The 20688-nt window shown below is 36.4% G+C and overlaps 1 protein-coding gene across 1 annotated transcript in view; it reads right to left on the reverse strand.

The window, feature by feature from the left end:
• Nucleotides 1-2089: 2089 nt before the first annotated feature.
• ANKRD42 (ankyrin repeat domain 42) overlaps nucleotides 2090-20688 on the reverse strand; it is a 35069-nt gene continuing 16470 nt past the window's right edge. Inside the window, exons 6-12 of the mRNA XM_087821628.1 lie at nucleotides 20268-20468; nucleotides 16552-16677; nucleotides 12779-12884; nucleotides 8843-9018; nucleotides 7545-7671; nucleotides 4376-4520; nucleotides 2090-2239 (exon numbers count right to left, since the gene is read on the reverse strand). Coding sequence (XP_087677754.1) covers nucleotides 2150-2239; nucleotides 4376-4520; nucleotides 7545-7671; nucleotides 8843-9018; nucleotides 12779-12884; nucleotides 16552-16677; nucleotides 20268-20468 — 971 coding nt within the window. The 3' untranslated portion in view covers nucleotides 2090-2149. The remainder of the gene's footprint in view (nucleotides 2240-4375; nucleotides 4521-7544; nucleotides 7672-8842; nucleotides 9019-12778; nucleotides 12885-16551; nucleotides 16678-20267; nucleotides 20469-20688) is intronic.

Consider the following 20688-nt stretch of genomic DNA (forward strand, 5'->3'; position numbering starts at 1 on the left):
TCCAGGGCTAGCGTGTCAGCTCTCTGCATCAGGGGCCAGGCTCCTACTTATCTCACTGCTCTAACATCCCTGTGTGGCCCTCATTCACAAGGTCCAATGACTCACCACCACATCCACATTCCAGAAGAAGAAACTGGCAAGAGGTGGGCAAACCTCTCCCTTTAGAGGCATGACCCTAAGGTTATACATACCATTTTTGCTCACGCTCTATTGGCCACAACTTGGTATCTTAGATGCAAAGGAAGCTGGAGCAGCCACAAGCAGCCACAAGCCCAGGAAAATCCTAATGTTACAGAAAAAGGGGAGGATAGATACTGGGAGATGACAAAGCAACCTCTGCAACGCTGTTCTGCTATTTCCTACCTCCCTAGTACAGAGAGACTAGAGACGCAGCCTTGAGAAAACTGGAGCAAGTATAACAGACTATTTCCAGGACTGGGTTTAACTTTAGGGTCACCAGGCTAGAAAGAAAATGTAAGGCTAAGAATCCCAGAATGTGAGAGAAATGGTGGAGCTGGGAATTCCAGCAGTGGGTAAGAATAATGCAGACTCTGAACTTTCCCTGTTAAGATTAGAATCCTGGCTCCATATTGCTGTGCGATTCCGGGCAAATTAATTAACCTCCATGTATGAAATATATCTATTACATACAGCTGTTTGTTGTGAGAACTGAGAGAATATCCGTAAAGGACTTGGCACAGATCTCACACATAAGTGCCCAATAAATGTTGACAACTATTATTACTACAGATTGAAAGCCTATTGGAAACCACAGAAAAACTAACAATAATGACCATGAAAGTTACCAAAAATGTTTTAATACTTGCTTACAGACCGCTGACCAGCCCTGTACTGGCCTTAGCAACCGCATGCACTCATGCCAGGGCAAACTGGTCCCAGTGATAGGGTCCAAATAGCCTTTAGCATCCATGTAAGGTACATGCCAGGGCCTGCAGGGTGAACAGTCTGATGTAAGGCATGAAGCTGCTGCCAGTGAAGCCCAAAGCTAGCAATCAGATCTTCAGGGGGAGGCAGGATCTAGGCAACTGACCCAGGAGAGTGACAAATCTTTGCTAGGTCGAGGGGGAGTGGGGTCGGGGAGGAAAAGTGGGGGAATTGAAGTCAGAACTGAACTGAAATGCCACAGTTGTCTTTTTGGTCAGCCAAGTAGAGGGGGAAAAAGTAGTAAAACCATGTGTTTTATTCTGTCCAATCTGCCTTGTGTCTATATTCCTTTCTTACAGAGCTTGCAAGGCAGAGCAATGGTTGAATTTTAAAGCAGGTTACTTACATGGGTATTCTTAGTAAGCACACATTATGTTTGGGTTTTTATCCTTTTACAAGCACTGGTCTTCATTTTCTGTAAAACCTTCCTGAGTGAGATATTTGGTTGTCACTGTAAAGTTGTCCTTTTCCAAAACTTACTGGTCTTATGTTGTATTTTCTCCCAAGTCCAGATGCTTTTTAACAGTCAAGTCATCTGAAAAGTTAAAAGTAAAAAAAAAAAAAAAAAAAGTACCCTAATAGTAGTAAATGGTACTTTCTAGAAAGTAAAAGAAATATTAGCCCGGCCGGGCGTGGCTCAGTGGTTGAGCATCGACCTAGGATCCAGGCGATAGGGGTTCAATTCCCGGTCCGGGCACATGCCCAGGTCGTGGGCTCATCAATGACTCTCTCATCATTGATGTTTCTGTCTCTCTCCCTCTCCTTTCCTCTCTCTGAAATCAATAAGGATATTTTAAAAAAAAGAAAAAAGAAATATTATAATTCTATTATGAAGCTATGATAGAATTTTTACTAATTTTTCATATCTAGCATAATTTTTAACATCTAGAAATGGATTTCTTTTGAATACTAGACTGTACCATGTTATATTTTAAAGTTTATGTGAATATTTGCTAAATTAATTACTCATAAATCTAGAATCTTGTCTTGCCAACATAAATATAAAAATAATATATTGGGAGGGGAGTACAACTGAGTCCATGTAATTTTAACAATTTCTTTGATGTTATGTAACATATTTCTGCCTTCAGAATTGGAGTAATAGGCTATCAGATTAATTTTAGAAGAGTTTACACAAATAAACATATCAAATTTTAAATAAAAGAGAAAAATCAAGCAAGTTTATTTAAAGCTATTTCACTGATTAGTACCTTCTCACAAAAACTCCCCCAGAAGACACTTTTTTCTTCACTCGGCTCTTCTCTTTGCTTAACTCACAGGAAGAGTCATCTTCCTACAAATAAAGAAAAAGAACCAAATCTGACTTCTACCCTAGACGCATTTCATCTTTCTATGGTGTCTGTTCCAAAAGAAAAAAATTAATGATACTGATATTTTCAACTCTGGATTAAAGTTCTTTTAGGATTTTGTATAAATAAATTCTTAAAACTGAAGGACCAGCACATCCTATTGTGCTGACTCATAAAACTAGGAGGCACCTTGAGAAACCATCCAGTACTATCTCCCCCTAGTAAGTCCCCAAAATGAACACCTCAGTTCTGCTTCTAACTTAGACTAACATTCCACAACAGATTGCTGACTGAAATGCACAGTGTTACTTTGTCATCTTCTGTATTCTGTGCAAGCCCCATAGAGCCAGAAATCACACTTCCTGGCTCCTCCATTCCCTCCATGTTCACATGGTATCCTCAGGACCTAGCACAGAAGATTCAGTTAATAAATGCTATGGGAAGGAGCAAGAGAGGGCTAGAAACACAGTGGATGCTCACTAGATGTTAATCATCTTTGAGTAATTCTTCCAGTCAAAAATGCTTGCACCCAGTTAGGGAGGACAGATCTGAATGCAGGGGCTCCAAGAACAGCACAAGGCGCACGCCCATGGGGAGATGCCATGGCTGGAGTCAGTATTCCCCAGGGTGTTCCTGCCCATGCCTTTGTAATGAGGTCAGTCAGCTTAACTCAAATGGTACTATACAAACATAGGAGTAAGCTGCCATTATCCCAACACCACCTGAAAAAAGAGAACCACATGTCTGTTCCTCCCACCTCTCTCAGCTGCAAACTTGATGGGACTAGATGGAGAATCTGGCAGCACCACTTACAGTGTGGCAAGCACTGGTGAGCGCAGGGTAATATAGATGGTCTCTTCCCTTCGAAAAGCAGACCAACTAGTCTAAAACCCACGAACGAACCTTTCATTGGAACCTGGCATATGGTGCCACCATACTTCATACTTCACATATATAACAAGAATCTATTACATGGGGAAAGGTCTTAAAGGTACAATTGTAATCAATCACAGGTCCTGACCAGAAGGTGGCAGGAGATTTAGTCAGAGCGTCTTGAAAAATCAATATAACTGAGCACTAAATGAACTTCATTTTATTTATACTTTATTTATTTAGACTCCAAAATAAACTAACTAACCCCTACTCTCAAACGCATAGGGCTCTACACATTTACTTATCCATAGACTATGTTTATTCAGCTTGAACATAAAAAATGGGAAGGAAGGAAGAAAAATGGAGAAAAGGCAATGGGGAGAATATAATACTATGAATACTACTAGACAGAAAATAGCTCAGGGTTTCTATACAGAGTCCTTTAACATCAATGCAATGCCATGAGGTAGATGTTATCCCCATTTTACAGATGAGGAAATTGAGACTCAGATTCAGAAGTTTTGCTATATTCTGAATTCCAAATTCATAGTTGCAGCTGGGAATTATAGAAAGAGCTTAGGCTATGACATCAAAAGTTAGAGACTGAATACTGATCCTACCATAACTAATTGTGAGAATTTAGACAAATCACCTCTCTGAGCCTCACTTTCCTCAGATGTTAAAGGAGGGCAGGTCAGTTGACATGTGATAACATGTGTGAGAACTTTATAAAGTGTTACAAATGTTCTCTTTATTACTCTGTAACCTGAACAAAGGGACACTAGGACAACTTCCATGTGGCTCCTTTCTATTTCTTAGAACCGCTCTTTTGAGAAGCTGAAGCTTTCTTACATGGATTCCAATCAAACCACTTTATTTTGGCTCTTTAGAATGTTAAAAAAAATATATATACTCTCTAACTGCCTTAGAATTCTTAACCAGGCTGCTGTTCTAACCAATATATATATGGATATATATGGATATATGTGTGTGTATATATAAAAGAATACATACACACACACACACACACACACACATATCCCTTTAATCCTTACAACAGTCTAGAAAGTATAAAGTATTATCTCCAGTTTACAACTAAGGCATAGAAAAGTTAAATGACATGTTCAAGTCAAAAAGCGTTGTGCCCATGATTCAAATCCAAACAGCCCCAGTCCAAAGCTAGAACTCTTAGCTACTCTTGTATACTACTTCCTGAGAAAGACAAATATGTTAAGAAGGACACTAACCACTGCCATAAGGTTGGAGACCTGAAGCTTTTCCAGGGTCTCCCTAAGTTGATCCACCTCTGCTCGACACTCATCCAGCTGACATTCTAACTTTTCTCTTCGTAGTCGTTCGTACTCCAGCTGGCCCTGCAGCTCTTGGATAGTCCTGTCAGAAACAGATTATTTTCAGTCAGTCTCCAATATGAACTAAATATTATTTTTGGTAACAGTGAAAAGCATCCATGCATTGTATTTAAGGCAAATAAAAAACAACTGTTTATTTGACAAATATGAATTGAGAGTCTACTATGAACCAGCGCTGATCTAGACACTGGGGATACGGCAGTGAACCAAACAGGCCAAATCTGCCCTCGTGGTCTTGCCTTAGCAATGGAGGAAGACAGACAAGGAAAGAAGAAAAAAAAGTAAATATGGAATGTTGGAAGTTGATAAATGCTAAGGGAGAAAAAATAAAGCAAGAAAGAGTAGTAGAAAATGTTGTCGAAGAGGGGATTAACACTTCATACACAGTGGCCAGGGAAGGCCTTACTGAGGAGGTGCTTCTGAGCGAAGTTCTAAAGCAGTAAGAAAGAGAATCAAGTAGACATCTGGGGGAAGGGCATTCCACACAGAGGGAACAGCAAGTGCAAAGGCCCCAAGTCAGAAGTATGCCTGGTGTACCTAAAGAAAACCAAAGGCCATGTGGCTGGAATAAAGTATAAAAGGGAGGGGAGTGGGTCAGAGAGGTAAAGGGGATCCGTAAAAATAGAGCTTTTACTGAGTGAAGTGGGAGACCCCACTGGAGGGCCTGAGCAGAGAAATGGCATGATCTGACTTAGATTTGTTTTGTTTTGCTTTGGGTTTTTTCCTAATGATGTAGAATTTACTTTGAATGGAATACACAAATATCAAGAGAACAATTCAATGAGTCTTGATTAATATGTAAACCTTTGTATCCACCACTGCTACCAAGACACAGAATACTTCTATCACCTCAGAAGTTCCCTCATGCCCTTCCCAGGCAATCCTCCCATAGGCAACCACATTTCTGAATATCTTCCATTTAGATTAGCTCTGCCTATGCTTATAAATGAAATTGTACATTACATACTTTTATGTGCCTGGCTTCTTTCTTTATGAGATTTATCTGCCTTAGGTTTTAAAATCGGTACACTGTGTTGAGAAGAGGCTGCAGGATATGGGGGCAGAGGATTAGAGGGCAGCAACAGGGAGCTGGAAAACATATCAGGAAGAAGTTAAAATAAATCCAGGCAAGAGGAGTGAGTGGGGTTAAGACTGGGTATAGGGAGGAAGAATGTAAAGCGTGGAAGGCTAGGATTCAGCAAATAAGAGAAAATCATGCCCCAGGCAGAGTAATACAACCATGTTTTGGTGCATTGTAAGTTTGAGCAACTAATGGATAACAACAAAAACCAAAAGGACATCCCTCAAATCAATGCTTACCCAGTTTTTCTTTACAATTAGGTCTAAGATCAGGAGTTTGTACGCAGAGAAGAAATGTCTTAAGATGCACTCAACACAACTGCAGAACAAATGCTAGAGAAGAATCAAAGTTCAGACGGAACATGACAGTCTCAGCTGACAGGAAACTATATCCTGGAACAAAAGCTACAGCCATCTTCAAAAAAATTCTGTTCAAAATTACATAAATAGTATAACCATTTCTCATTGAAATGTGAACATTATCTATTAAGGACTGTAAAAATCATAATAATCTTAGATAACGGGTTTGGAGTCATATAGACTCAAGCTCAAATCCTGGCCACACACCCCCACCCCTCACACACCTTTACTCCTCCCTTTGTGACTTTATGCAAGTAACTTAACCTCTGTATTAAGTCTTGGTTTCCTAATCCATGCAGTGAGCTCTTGGAGCTGTGAAGACTGCATGAGATAATGTATATAAGAAACTTATCTAGTGGCTAGCATGTGGTAGTGCTCAGAAGTAATTCAAGCAGCCGTAGCAATAGTATAGTAATCTGCCTTAGAAGAGAAGCAAAGGAAACCAAAATTTAAAGCTCATTATCTAGGAAAGAATTGCTTCACTGTGAAGAATTTTCTAGACTACAATAGATCTAAAAACTTTCAGTTAGGCTCTTAGGCAAAGGCCAATACTAAAAACACTCTACATCTCAAAATACTGTAATCAATGCAGAGAAAATGGACAGCTACCTAAAGAACGTGATTGTGAGATACCAAGAAGCCACAATTTAAAAAAAATTTTTTTTTCTGCTTTGCCAGTTTCCCAGTGTTTAAAATCCCACTAAGAGAGTATTTTGGCTAAAAGCTTTGTCTTCTGTTCAAATTTCCAAGCACCCATGGAAAGATAACATATTAACCCTTATCAAAGATTTAGATGTTACTCTGAATGTATTTACCAGATCTCTTACTGAGTCTATGGAGGAAAGGGAAACAGGAGGTTCTAAGAGTATGAGGGAAAGAGACTCAACCAAAGGAAAGGGCAGGCAAAGAGGAGAATCCATGTGTACTGCTCTTTACAGACCCAAGTCTTAATTAAATTAAAAGTCTCCTCTCCTATCTCCCTTTGTTCCCTGTCCACTCTGAAAAGCAGACAGACAAGCAGAGAGGCAGTGGAAGGAAATAAAGCATGAGGCATCCTCTATTCCAGCAGCCATTAATTAATGAGAGAGGCACCAAACGTGCAGAGAGCCAACTAAAGGTACTGGAAGTAAAGGATGCACCTGCTTACTGCTTCTAGACACACGGCATCCTCTGATGAGGTACCAAGACAGTGGACACAGTCTCAGATTCATGAGCAAGCAGTCCAATTTGATAGGGGTAGTTAGAGAATGTGTCAGTTGAAAAGCCTGAAGTAGCTGTAGTCTCAAAAAAAAAAAAAATCTTAACTCTATAGAGTCTCAGTTTTTCAAGATGAAAAAAGTTCTGGAGTTTGGTTGTGCAAAAATGTGAATGTATTTAACACTACTGAATTGTACCTAAAAATGGTTAAGATGATACATTTTATGTTATGTATATTTTACCACAATACGAAAAAACCTTAACACCTTCTCCATCTTGGGTCTTAGGAGGAAAACAGAACAGAATCTTACACTCCAAGGACAAAAAAACAAGTTGTTGGTCAGCAAACCCTCACATGGCATTTAGAGAGAGAACTAAAAACAAACCATTAAAGTTTGAGGGACATTACTTTTCAGACTCCAGCCGCTCTTTGTTCTGCTTTAGATCTTCTTCTGTTATCCCTCCCAAGTGTTTATAGTTGCTCTCAGCAATTTCTAGGAGGTGTCTCAATTCTACAATTTTCTTATAAGCTCTCACTGCAAGACAGAGTTGAATAGAAATGTAGTTTAGACAGGTGCCCAAAGGATGCTCGTCCTGGAGCCTATTCTTCTTCTAAAGCCAGTGTCTGTGTGGTTTGGGGATGAGGGTGGAGGGAGGTGCCATATACATAGAAGGTTAAATATCAGTAACAGAATATTTGGATGAACAAGCAATGACAAACCTAAACAGAGGATTCTTTTCCTGCTCTTGGAGGATGTACCAGATTGTTTTCACTTTTAATACTATGAACAAAAAGGTTTAAAGACTAGAAGTGTTTTAGGGCTAACCGTATATTATAGGACCAGGCATAATCTATGGTATGTCAAAAAATTAAAAAAACTGATATATGCTGATTTAAAACAAATAAGAGCTAATCCAGCCCCCAAATTTTATGATTAGTTACTTGTAATATCTATGCAAGAGGATAGCAGGCAAATGAAGTGTGCTGAGAGCTGCTTTTAGCCATTCTCCAACTATCGAACCTATGAATTTCCCATCCTGCATGGCAGTGCTTCTTAACCTAGGGTGATTTTCTCCCCCAAGGGACATTTGACATCATCTGGATATACTGTTGCTTATGAACTTGATGGATGGAGGGGAGCAGGTTATTGGCATCTATAAGCTCAGGTCTCTTCTCAAATGTCACTCCCTTAGAAAGGCCTCCTCTAATGGTTATCTATAGCACCACCCTACTTTATTTTCTCTATGTATCTATTTTCTTATTAAACATCTGTCGCCACCACCATCACCAAAATGTAAGTTCTTGGTGGGGATTTTGTTCACTGTTTCTCCAATATCTACAACAGTATCTGGCACATAGTAGACAATAACTATTTGCTGCTATTATTATCTGTAAACATCATTTGCCAACTAACCATGGAAATCCTTGAGATGTCTCTTCCTGTTTCCTATGATCCACTTAAATAATGTTTTCTCTTATATAACATTTTCCTCCTTGAGGGAAAGAGATCATGTCTTACATTTTTTATATGTTCAAGAACCCCTAGTACAAAAATTATACTAGTTCTGGTTCCCCCCAAAATGAAAGTATTTTACTTTGTAGATAGTAACTATCTTTAGGATAATTTCCAAATTTGTGGTAAAAAAATAAAATAAAAGATGACTATGGCATTTCTTAAATAATCACAACAGAGTTGGCCCACTTACTTCTGGCATCTGTTTTATCTGACTCATTAAGATGTAAATCATCCTTGGCATCAGTGCTTCCCTCAACACCATGTCTTATAAAAAACTTCATATCATCTTCATCAATTTCATTCTCATCATCTATATCATATTTCTGTTGCCCCTCTAATAGCTTTACTGCTGCTAAATGGGCAAACCTATAGGAAAGAATCAACAATTAACAAGAACCACAATTTTCAAACTCAGACTGCAGTTTGAACTTAATTTAGGGAATTACACTTTGTTTATTATGCCACCAACCCACCTCCCAGTAAAGAAGCAAAACTGTATCTGAAGATCAGTGCCAATTTGATGTACTATATCCAGGTACTATATTCAGCTATATGGGAAACTCAAACAGTTACTGGACACTAAGGACAAGCAGTTGCATTAAAGACAGATTCCATAATTTTTATTGGCAAAAACCCAACTGGGAGAGGACACCCAAACAGAATTGCTAAATTGGATAGAAAGCCCAAAACCACTCTATTTGACATATAATTCTATTTTTTTAAAATATGTTTTTATTTATTTTAGAGCAAAACCACTCTATATGATCACGTGCATTTACTACCTTTTTCTGATGGCCTAATTCAGATTGTCGAGTTAGTTCTGGTTCTAGTTTTAGGGCTAACTATAGCTTTATTACCTTTAATCTTCACCCTTCCTCAATCCAAAGTACCTGGCATGGCTTTGAAATTTAATGGAAAAATAATGACTTTTCCATCCATATTTTCTATTTTCTTTGATCTTTCTCACATCTCAATGAAGCTTCCAGTAATATACTCTTGTTTTTGGAGTTACTGTAATTGCATGTAATCTGTATATTTTTCCACAGTTTTGCTAACTGAGATGCTTAATGCTTTCTTTTAAGACATGGAGAATTACTCACTAAACACAAAAATCTCATATTCTATTTTTTTCACATACGTAACCACAGAACCACACACACACATGCAAATACATATATCCTTACCTTTCACCGGGTAATACAAATCATTAAAGATGTAGTAATCAACATATGTAGGAAGTTGTAAGGTTAATAGAAATCACTAGCTCCATTACTAGGTTGTAATTTAACAGCTCTCATTTACTGAGTACTTGCTTTATACCAGATTCAAGGTTATTTCTATAACATTACATTCAGACCTAGCATTTTGGTGCATGAATTACAAAGAAATGTGGGCCAGAAATTATGACCAACTCTAGATACATCCATAGTACTAAACCACCCACGTGACATTGGTATAAAGATAGACAAATAGGTCAATAGACAAAATACAAGTCTAAAAATAAGTCCACACATATATGGACACTTAACCTGGACAAAGACACAAAGGTAATACAGTGGGGAAAGGACAGCCTTTTCAACAAATGGTGCAACAACAATTGGGTATCTATATTAAAAAAAAAACGAAAAACTTGGATGCATGTCTCACAATATATACAAAAAGTAACTTGACATGGATCACAGACCTCAATGTAAAACCTAAAACTATGCAACATCTAAAAGAAAACATAGGAGAAAATCTTTGTGACTTTGTTTTAATCAATAATTTCTTAGATATGATGCCAAAAGCATAATCCATAAAAGAACAAATTGATAAAAACTTCTGCTCTTCAAAGACATTAACAGAATGAAAAAGCAAGCCAAAACTGAGATAAAATTTTTACAAAATAAAAATGTAAGGAAAAAACTAGTATCCAGAATATATAAAGAGCTCTTAAAACTCAACAATAAGGGAACAGCCCAATTTTAAAAAGTGGACAAAAGATCTGAACAGTCACTTCACCAAAGGAAAATATACAAATGGAAAATATGTATATGGAAAAAAAACCCTCAAAATCAAAATTATTTTTATTAGAAAAATGCAAATTGAAACTACAATGAGATACCACTACACATCTATTAAAATTACTAAAATCAAAGACAATATCAAATGCTGAGGAGGTTAAGGAGCAACAGATACTTTCATCCATTGCTGGTAGGAATACAAATTGCTACAGTCACTTTGGAAAGCAGTTTCTTATAAAGTTAAACATGCCCTTAGCATATGATCCACCAATTACTACCCCTAAGTATTTACCCAAGTGAACTGAAAACTTATATTCACACAAAAACCTGTATGTGAATGTGTACAACAGCTTTATTCATAATCACCAAAAAATGGATACAATTAAGATCTCCTTAAAAAGGTTAGTGGATAATCAAACCATGGATTACTATGGAATTCTACATCTGATGGAATACTATTCAGCAATAAGAAATGAACTACTAATACTTATGAAGCCAGTTTTATAGAGTACTTACGGGATGGTTCCATTCATATAAAACTCTAAAAATGCAAATTAATCTACAGTGACAAAAAGTGGATCAGTGTTTGCTTAGAGAAGTCAGTAGTTGGAAGGAGAGAGGTTACAAAGGAAAGCAAGGAGACTTTGGAGGGTCATGAATATATCCATTATCTTGATTGTGATGGTTTCACGGGTGGTATATACATATATCAGAATTCATTAAGTTGTACAGTACAAGTATATGTACTTTATTGTATGCCAATTCTACCTTGATAAAGCTGTTTGTAAAAATAAAAATAAAGTGCGCCTCAGTTGATTAGGTACATGGTACAACAAAACCACACTCCAAAGCTTCAAAGAAATCCTACAAACAAAATTTTAAGAAACATGAACTCACAAACAAAAATTGCATGGACATTTAATGAATTAAGTCCTTGCATCCTTTCAAGCCTCATTTGCATCTTTTAGCCCACACTTCTACTTTATTATTTTTTAATTTATTGATTTTAGAGAGAGGAAGAGAGAGAAACATCAACTTGTTGTTCCACTTATTTACGCATCATTGGTTGATTCTTGTATGTGACCCGACCAGGGATCAAACCCACAACCTTGGCCTTTACAAACAACACTCTAACCAACTGAGCTACCAGGTCAGGGCACACACTTCTACCTTAGATTCAAGCAGTTCTGAACGACATGCAATTCTTCCAACACACAAGTGTCTTCTTACAGCTCTCCCTCCTTCAAGTGTCAGTATAAATGTTGCTTCTCCAAAAAAATAGTTTTCCTTTACCTCTATATAAATTCTGTCCTAGAGTTTCCTTCATGTCTCTTATCATCTGTATTAAAATTTCTCCTCCACAACTTTCAAATAGGAAGACTTGGCACTTTTCCTCCTACATTCTTATTGTACCTTATAATATAATATAATGATTATAATTAATAATGTTTACACATAATGATGATTATAATTAATAATGATTGTTACAATAATTATAATTTGTCTCTCCACAAGACTCTAAGCTTCTCTGAGGGCAAGAACTGAGTTTTTTCATCTTTGTAATCCTAACACTAACCATAGCACTTGGAACACGATAAGTATAATACAGTTGAATTTTTAAAAAGCAACCAAATAAACAAATGAATGGAGTAAATATTCCTTGAGGACCTGAAACCAAAATTTGTTTCAAAACCCATGTGACTCCTTTTGATTACCCCTTTTTATCACACAATATTTCTCAAGAGGTGCTAGTATTTGGGGTGGGATCACTCTATGCTGTGCACCACTATTCAGAGTACTGTAGGATATTTAGCATTAAGTATTCCTGGACCTGACCTCACTAAATATTAGTGATGGTCACTAATCACTGTGACAAACTCCCACATATTTCCAAATGTCCTTCCTCCCAGGAAGGGAAACAATACTACCTCCCAGTTGAGAATCACTGCTTTAAAGAGTTGATATAATGCCAAATGTCTATTCAGCTTGAGTACTATCATTCCATCATTTGACTGAGTCTTATAATTCCATTAAACCTTCAGAGATTTCTGAGTATAAGAGAGTACATGCAAAACTTTAAAAACAAAACAAAACAAAAGAAGTAGTAAAGCAGATAGGGATACCTCTTAGCCACATCACTGGGTTTCTCCCCTGCTTTGTTGGTAATATTACTGTCTGCTCCCATTTTAATTATCCACTGCAAACATTCTATGTGGCCTTGTCCAGCAGCTATAAACAAACACACACAAAACCAGAAAATAGACAAAAAGAGTTATTGTTATTAGGAGCAATTTTCCAAAAATTTGAATAGTACCATTAGAGGGTACTTTCATAAGTACTGATCCTTGCAATAACTGACAAAAGGAAGTTGGGCAGATATAATTTTCTCTATTTCATTTATTCATTCATTAGACAAACATTTAATCGAATATGTACTGTGCTTATCCCCTATACAGAGAACTTTACATAGATATGGAAGTTGAGGCTCAAAGAGGGTATTTATTTCACACCACACAGCTAGAAGTAATGGGTCTGAAACTATTCATTTAGTCTTTCCTGAACCTTATCCAGTGCTTGCTTCTTGGCTGCTGTTTACAGCTCCTGACCAACCTCGTATTACACCAGGACGGGAGGCAATCTAGCCAGAGACCCACACTGACTTGGAAAATCTGGTGCCATCTTATATTAATAGCATATTCCTTTGACCCTCACAACTCAAAATTTACAGGTCCCCCACTGATTACCTAAACTATTTCCATCTTTTTCTAAATCTTGTCCTCAAAACACATTCCCTCAATATTAATTTTCACGGCCGTGAAATGTCTGTAGAGTTGATGAGTGAATGAATGAAGAAAAAATAAATGAAATCTCAGCTCTGCTCTTACCAGCTGTGTAACCTCAGTACAAAAACCTGGTTCCTCTAGACCTCAATTTCCTCATCTTTTACAGAGATAATTTCATATTTATAAAAATTACAATAAGGATTAAATATGACAGTTTTGCACCCTGTTAAATGTCATGTAAACTTAAGGTATCATTTCTGAATTCCCATGAACACTTCCTCAATAATTTGACTCTTAACAACTTCTTCTGTTCAATTTCTACTCCTGAATTCCACTGCATATATTTTAACAACCAAATCTTTTTGCCATTTATTACATCCTGACTTATACATACAAACCTCTAGCTGTTCATGGTATAAGTATGTATAGCACCTTAACAGTAAAGTCTGCATCTCATACTGTCTTCATGATGTGGGCACATGGTTGGTGCTAAATATATATGTGCCTCTGTAAAATAAATCGGAGCATGAACTTTTGGTATGGCTTTGTACCTTAAAAAGTGAATCCACTCCAATAGCAGGAACAGGGAGGGAAGGATGCAAAGCCAGGTCCAGTGACAAAGCAGCCCCATCACTACAGCCCTATGGCCCAACTTACAAAAGGTCTGTAAGCACTCTTGTACTACTTTTCCATAACTAACTCAGAGCCATCTGCCAAACTCAGAGTTGGCTCCTAAGGAGCTTAGGGCTTCTCTTTCTCCTACAGCAAATCCAAACCAACAAAGAATACTACAGGGTTTCCCATATCTCTAAAAATAACTTCACTTTACACAAAAACAGCAACATCTATTTTCTGTAAAAGTTACAAAATCATATTTATGAATCCTGAACAATGGTGAGTTTTATAAGGCAGAGTGAGTTTAACCCAACATTTCCATTTTATTACACAGGTAATATTTACAAGGGGGGAGGAGGTCTAAGTAATTTATCTACAATGAAATACAATAAAAGAATTTTTTATCCAAGATCCTTATTGTACATTGATTAGAGTATGTTGATTAATTTGACCAATGTTTTATAAGAGAACAAGATAAAATTATGCAGTGCCTAGAAATTTTTAAGAAATATTTGAAATAATTATGGCCTAAAAGTAAATGAAAGAAAGGAGAAGTCATAATGGATTTAACAACCATTAAATGACTAATAGGTACTGCAGCTTACCTACTGAATCAAAATTTAAATGAAAGGAAAAGCAGATAGATTGACAAAATGTGAATTAAATTATAAGGCAACTTTTATTTATCCAATTTGGGTATAATTTAAACATACAGATATTTCCCAGGAAAAGGATAATATACACAAAAATGCCCTTTGCCCCTGCTGTACTCACTTATTACCCCTCCACCACACCATCTGATCCACCCCTGGCCCCAGGAGTCCTTAACAGACAGACTGACAAGAGAAGGACTGAAGGACAAACCCTTTTGGTTCCTCCTCACTTTCACCCTCTCACCTTCTCACAATGGCTGTATCCAAAACACTCTGTTGTACATCAATCTCTTTAGAACCTTCTTCCAGATCCTTCATTCCCATCTCAGTTCAAATGGTGAAGAAATGACTGAGATAGGCTGTGAACCATCTGTCAATAAAACTCACTTTACCGTTCCCCCAAAGATGCATTATAAATACCATGAGTGAGCCTCTCTTTTGATCTCTCATAAACACCCCACATACACATTAGGAATAAAAACTGGTTATACCTATGTTATGAATTGGGGGCTTTACTTCAAGGCAGAACATTTCTTTAAAAAACACACACACACACACACACACACTATTTTATGCACATTTTAAGTCTCTGTCTCATTCATAAATCCCACAGGAAAAAGCTTTAGCACCTAGACAAATAGAAGAGATCAATGGAGCAAGATTCTCCAAGTAGTGTTTACCAAAGAGGGGCCCTTTCTATGTATAAGAGAAACTCCCTTCATTACCCTTCTTCCTGCCCCAACCACGCTTTTCTCTCATAAAACTATTGGTACACATGGTGCTTAATATTCTTAAGATACATTATGAATTAAACAAACTTTAATGATTAAGCTAAGAACCTAACCAACAGGAACATAATCTGTGATTGGTTATTTATGAAATAAAGTCCAATTCAAACACATTATATTAACAAGACTACTGTCTTTTTACTCTAAGACTTTTACAAGAATTACCAGCTGTCAGATTATAAAGAAACTTATAACATCACAAATGAAGCAAATGGAAATTTCAGGTGCAATAGGTTAAAGATTTAGTTTTATATTTTATAAATAAAAGGAAGATTAGTGAGAATAAATCCTAGAGATATACTCCTGACACCTAGTTGACAATTTGACAAAGTCTGATTAAAAAACAAAAAAACCTGATTAATATTTTAGAATTCCACACAGAAGAAAGGAGAGGGCAGAGAAAAGTTGCAGACATCTTGAAAATGTGTTCATATCATGTTAATTGATATTTCTATGGAAGTAAAAACATTTTTGGGGAGTATAAGAACAAAGAAAATTCTGCTAGATCTTTTTCAAGAGACATGGTTTCTGTTTTACATGAACAGTTCATTTTTAGTACAAAGAAAATGCTAGTCCTAAGAAACTTCTCTAGCAGTGAAATTAACATCTTAACTACATGACAATATCAAAAGAGAATTTCTATTGGAATTACCTTCAAATCTGATAATGTGTGAATGTCTGACATCATAAAAGGAATATCACACTTGAATTAAAAATTAAGCACTCTAGCCCGGCCGGGCGTGGCTCAGCGGTTGAGAGTTGATCTGGGATCCAGGTGATCGTGGTTCAATTCCTGGTCAGGGCACATGCCCTGGTTGCGGGCTCCATCCCCAGTCGGGGGCGTGCAGGAGGCAGTCGATCAATGACTCTCTCATCATTGATGTTTCTCTCTCTCTCTCCCTCTCCCTTCCCCTCTCTGAAATCAATAAAGAGATTTTTTTTTTTTTAAAAAATTAAGCACTCTATATACCGTATATTTTCATGTGTTTCTGATGGACAATTATTTTAAAAGGTCCAACTGTATCAGAATTCAAAATTAAGCAGGAATCATACCCACCTTTATGCATAGGAGTTGATCCGTTACTATCACGTTCATTAATATTGATTACTCCATCTTCTATTAGTTTCCTAAGCATTTCCAAATCACCCTTAAAGGCAGCCACATGACCTGGAAATGCTAAAGCTATGAATAAAAAATTTAGCATTTCAGTAAAACACATGAGTTCATTTTCCTGCCTTAAGCAGTCACACATTTTAGATTTCAATATTAACTGAAGTATGAGAATATTATATTGGACTTAGTTTAGTTGATAATAAAGTAATGAAAAGAGAACCACAAAATAAAATTATTATTAATTGTGTCACACTTCCACCCCTCAACACTTCAACATGCTAAGAGTAGTATTATATCAGAACTATTCTTAGTCATGTTCCCTTTTACTGGTGGGCCACCACAAAACACAAGGAGATGGTCATTTTCAACCCTTTGCCTAAAGACGTACTTGGTCTCAAGTCTTACATTTGCACAAACCACTCTTTCTCTGTGCTTGCAAGGGAGTGAAGAAAGCAAAATAAACTAGAAGCAGATAAAATGTATGTATGTATGTATGTATGTATACATATACAAATACATATATAAATACATATACACATATACATGTGTGAACATATCTGACCTAGTGACTAGCACAGAGTAAATACTTGATAAAATGTTTTTATATATTCAGCCTTTACTGAATGCCAGGCACAGTTGTAAGGACTGCCTCTTTTAACACTCTCAACAACTCTGAGATACAGCTACTCTCATTTTTACATATGGAAAGGAAACAACCTAGAATAACCAAAGAGTATGTTAAAAAGAACAAAGTTGGAGACTTACACTACCTGAAAAGTACAGTAATCAAAGCAGTGTAGTACTGGCAAATAAACAGACATATCAATAAGACAGATAGAATGAAGAGGTCAGAAATACACCTATACATATACAGGTGGCCGGTTTTTGACAAAGCTGCTTTCCAAAAATATGGTGCTAGGACAAGTGGCTATACTTTTTTTTTTTAATTAAAATCAAGACTTTATCTCACTCAACACATAAAATTTAACTTGATATAAATCAAAGATATGAATTAAAAAGCTAAAACTAGAAAACTTCTAGACAGCATAGGAGAATATCTTGCTGACCTTGGGGTGGGCAAATATTTCATAGATAGGACACACACAAAAAACATGACCTGTAAAAAAATTGATAAATTGTATTTTTTCAAAATTTAAAACTTTTGCTCTTTGAAAGACACTACTAAAAATAAAAATAGGCAAGCTTCAGACTGGGAGAAAATATCTGCAATACATATATTTGACAAAATATAAAGAACTGTTAAAATTCAATAATTAATAGACAAGCAACCCAATCAAAATGGGCAAAAGAATTGGACACTTCATAAAAGAAGATATATGATATCCATATGAAAAGATGCTCAATATTATTAGTTATCAGGAAATGCAGATTAAACCACAATAATATAACACTATACATCCATTAGAATGGCTAATATCAAACAGACTGACCATATCAAATGTTGGGAATGCCACGGATCAAATATAATTCTCATGCATATCTGATATAAAGCAATACAGCTACTTTGGAAAACAGACAACTTCTTAATGTTAAACATAAACCTACCATATGCCCCACTCTTCTGTATTTACCAAGAGAACTGCAAACATATGTCTATGTAAATGTTCAGAGCAGCTTTATTAAGAATAGCCCAAAATAGGAAACAATCCAAATACTCATCAGCAGATGAAGTGATAAAATACGATACATCTATGCAGTGGAATAGTATTCAGCAATGAAAAGGAATGAACTACTAATACACATAACACAGATGAAACTCAAAACAGTTCCATTAAAATATTCAAACTAACCTAGAGCAGTGATTTTCACCTGGTGTGCTTGCAAGAATTTTTAAAACATGCAATACCTGCCCAGCCAACATGGCTCAGCGGTTGAACATCAACCCATGAACCAGGAGGTCACGGTTCAATTCCAGTTCAGGGCATTGACTTTTTTTCCCTTAGACTATCAAATTAAAAAATGGCAATAGCCAACTCAACAATAGCAGTCCAGTGTGAATCAATCAAAATATACCTATTTTCTTTGTCAGATTGGCAAAAGTTGTATTTTTTGGTGTGCCACAGAATTTTAGTAATTAGTTTATGTGTGCCATGAGATAAAAAAGGTTGAATATCACTGATATATAGTGACAGCAAATCAGTGTTTGTGTGGGGCCAAGGGCAAAGGAGGGATGAACTTCAAGGGGGTATGGAAAAAAAGCCTTTGACATGATGGAAATGTTTTATGCCTTGATTGTGGTAATGGTTTAATGAGTGTATACAACTGTGAAAATGCATCAAATTGAACACTTTAATTTTAAATAAAGAGAGGAAGGGAAGTGGGGAGAGAGAGAGAGAAACACTGATTTGTTGTTCCACTTATTTATGCATTCATTGGTAGAGGTTGAACCCACAACCTTGGCTTGTTGGGACAACACTCTAAGCAACTGAGCTTCCTAGCCAGGGATCTAACTGCACACCTGAAATCAATACCGTTTATTGCATATAAATTGTACTTTAATAAAGTTAGGCAGTACCCCAAGAACCCTCATCCAATGTCCCAGTGTGCCATACAAATATAATTTTCTGTGTGGGCTATGTGTGGAAAGGTAGGGAAGCACTTCTCTAAAGAATCTCTTGTACATGTACATAAGGAACATGGACATAACCATGTTGATTGTAATAGTGAAAAATTGTAAACAATGTAAATGGCAAATTGGAGAACAGATAAATAATGGTTTGTATAAAATGTAATACTACACAAACACTTAAAAAGAATAAACTACGATATATCTATCAACCTAATTTCAAAAATATGTCATAGAAGGTAAGTCATAGAAGGATATGTACTCTTTTACGCCATTTTATGAAGTTTAAAAGAAGTTTCAAAGACTGCTAATTCAAAGACTGTCTACTAAAATCCCTTTCCTTCATTAGTAAAACAGTTAGTTGCAGCTGAGATGAGGCTTCTCAGCTAGGTGGTAAATTCTCCAGGCTTCCTTGCAGCTATGTAATGGAAAGTTAGCAAAATGATGTGAAAATTAGACCTTGAAAATTTCTATTCCTAGGCATATACTCTTGTTCTCTCCCCATCTCCTGCTGGATTAGCAACAACTACAGAGAATTAGTTGGGAAGACAGTAGGTCCCTCAGTGACCAAACAGAACAGATTTACTTACTCTCCAACCCAAGTTGTCATGTAAAAGAAATAAACTTCTATACCATTTAAACCGCTGAATTTTAGGATTTCTTAGTTGTAGCAGTTTGGTCTCTTACTCTAAAATTACACAAAACAATACTGGATATTTTTGTGAGTACATATATACTAAATATAAAACCACAGAATGGAATTACAAATCCAAAAACAATAGTTACCTCTGAAGAGAAAGAAAAGGGAATGGGTAGTATTAGAGGAGAGGGATCAAAAGATTTAACTGTACCTATAATATTTTATTATTAAATCCAATGGTATGAAAATTGTTCATTATATTAATCTCTGTATATTTCTGCCTAAAATATTTCATATAAAGATGAGAACATGAATAAATACATGGACAATGATATGTAACAGACTTTAATATAACATTTAACTCATAATTTCTTTTCCTTTTTCATTTATTCCACGTATTAAATACTGAAACATTTCAGGTTTATTACTTACTTTCCTGATCTTTTGGATCATTTCTTTCATACTCAGCCCCCTGGATAAACTGTAAAATGTTCTGCTTATAGAACCTCTGGGCCAGGTCCAGCACATTTTCCCCATTGTCATTGAAGGCTTTTAAAGCTTGTGCTGCACTGCTCATTCTACTGAGTAGAAATTTAAAACAGTGAAGGTGGCCTTCCATGGCTGCTAAGTGAACTACAGGTGAGAGAAAAAAAAGAATTTCATTTTTAAATTGACAATAAAAATAATCATCAAAAAAGAAATGACACATTAGCTCTAATCCTCATAGAGAGATGACTATCCTGCCCTATATAATAGGGACATACTCTGAGCAAGGATAACAGACCTTTTCCCAGACTATATGTCCTTAGCCTTCAGTCATGCCAAAGCAATACTTAGTATGAGTGTGGAGAGG

Source organism: Miniopterus natalensis, chromosome 11 (genome assembly GCF_054644295.1).
Source record: "Miniopterus natalensis isolate mMinNat1 chromosome 11, mMinNat1.hap1, whole genome shotgun sequence".
Classification (NCBI taxonomy): Eukaryota; Metazoa; Chordata; class Mammalia; order Chiroptera; family Miniopteridae; genus Miniopterus; species Miniopterus natalensis.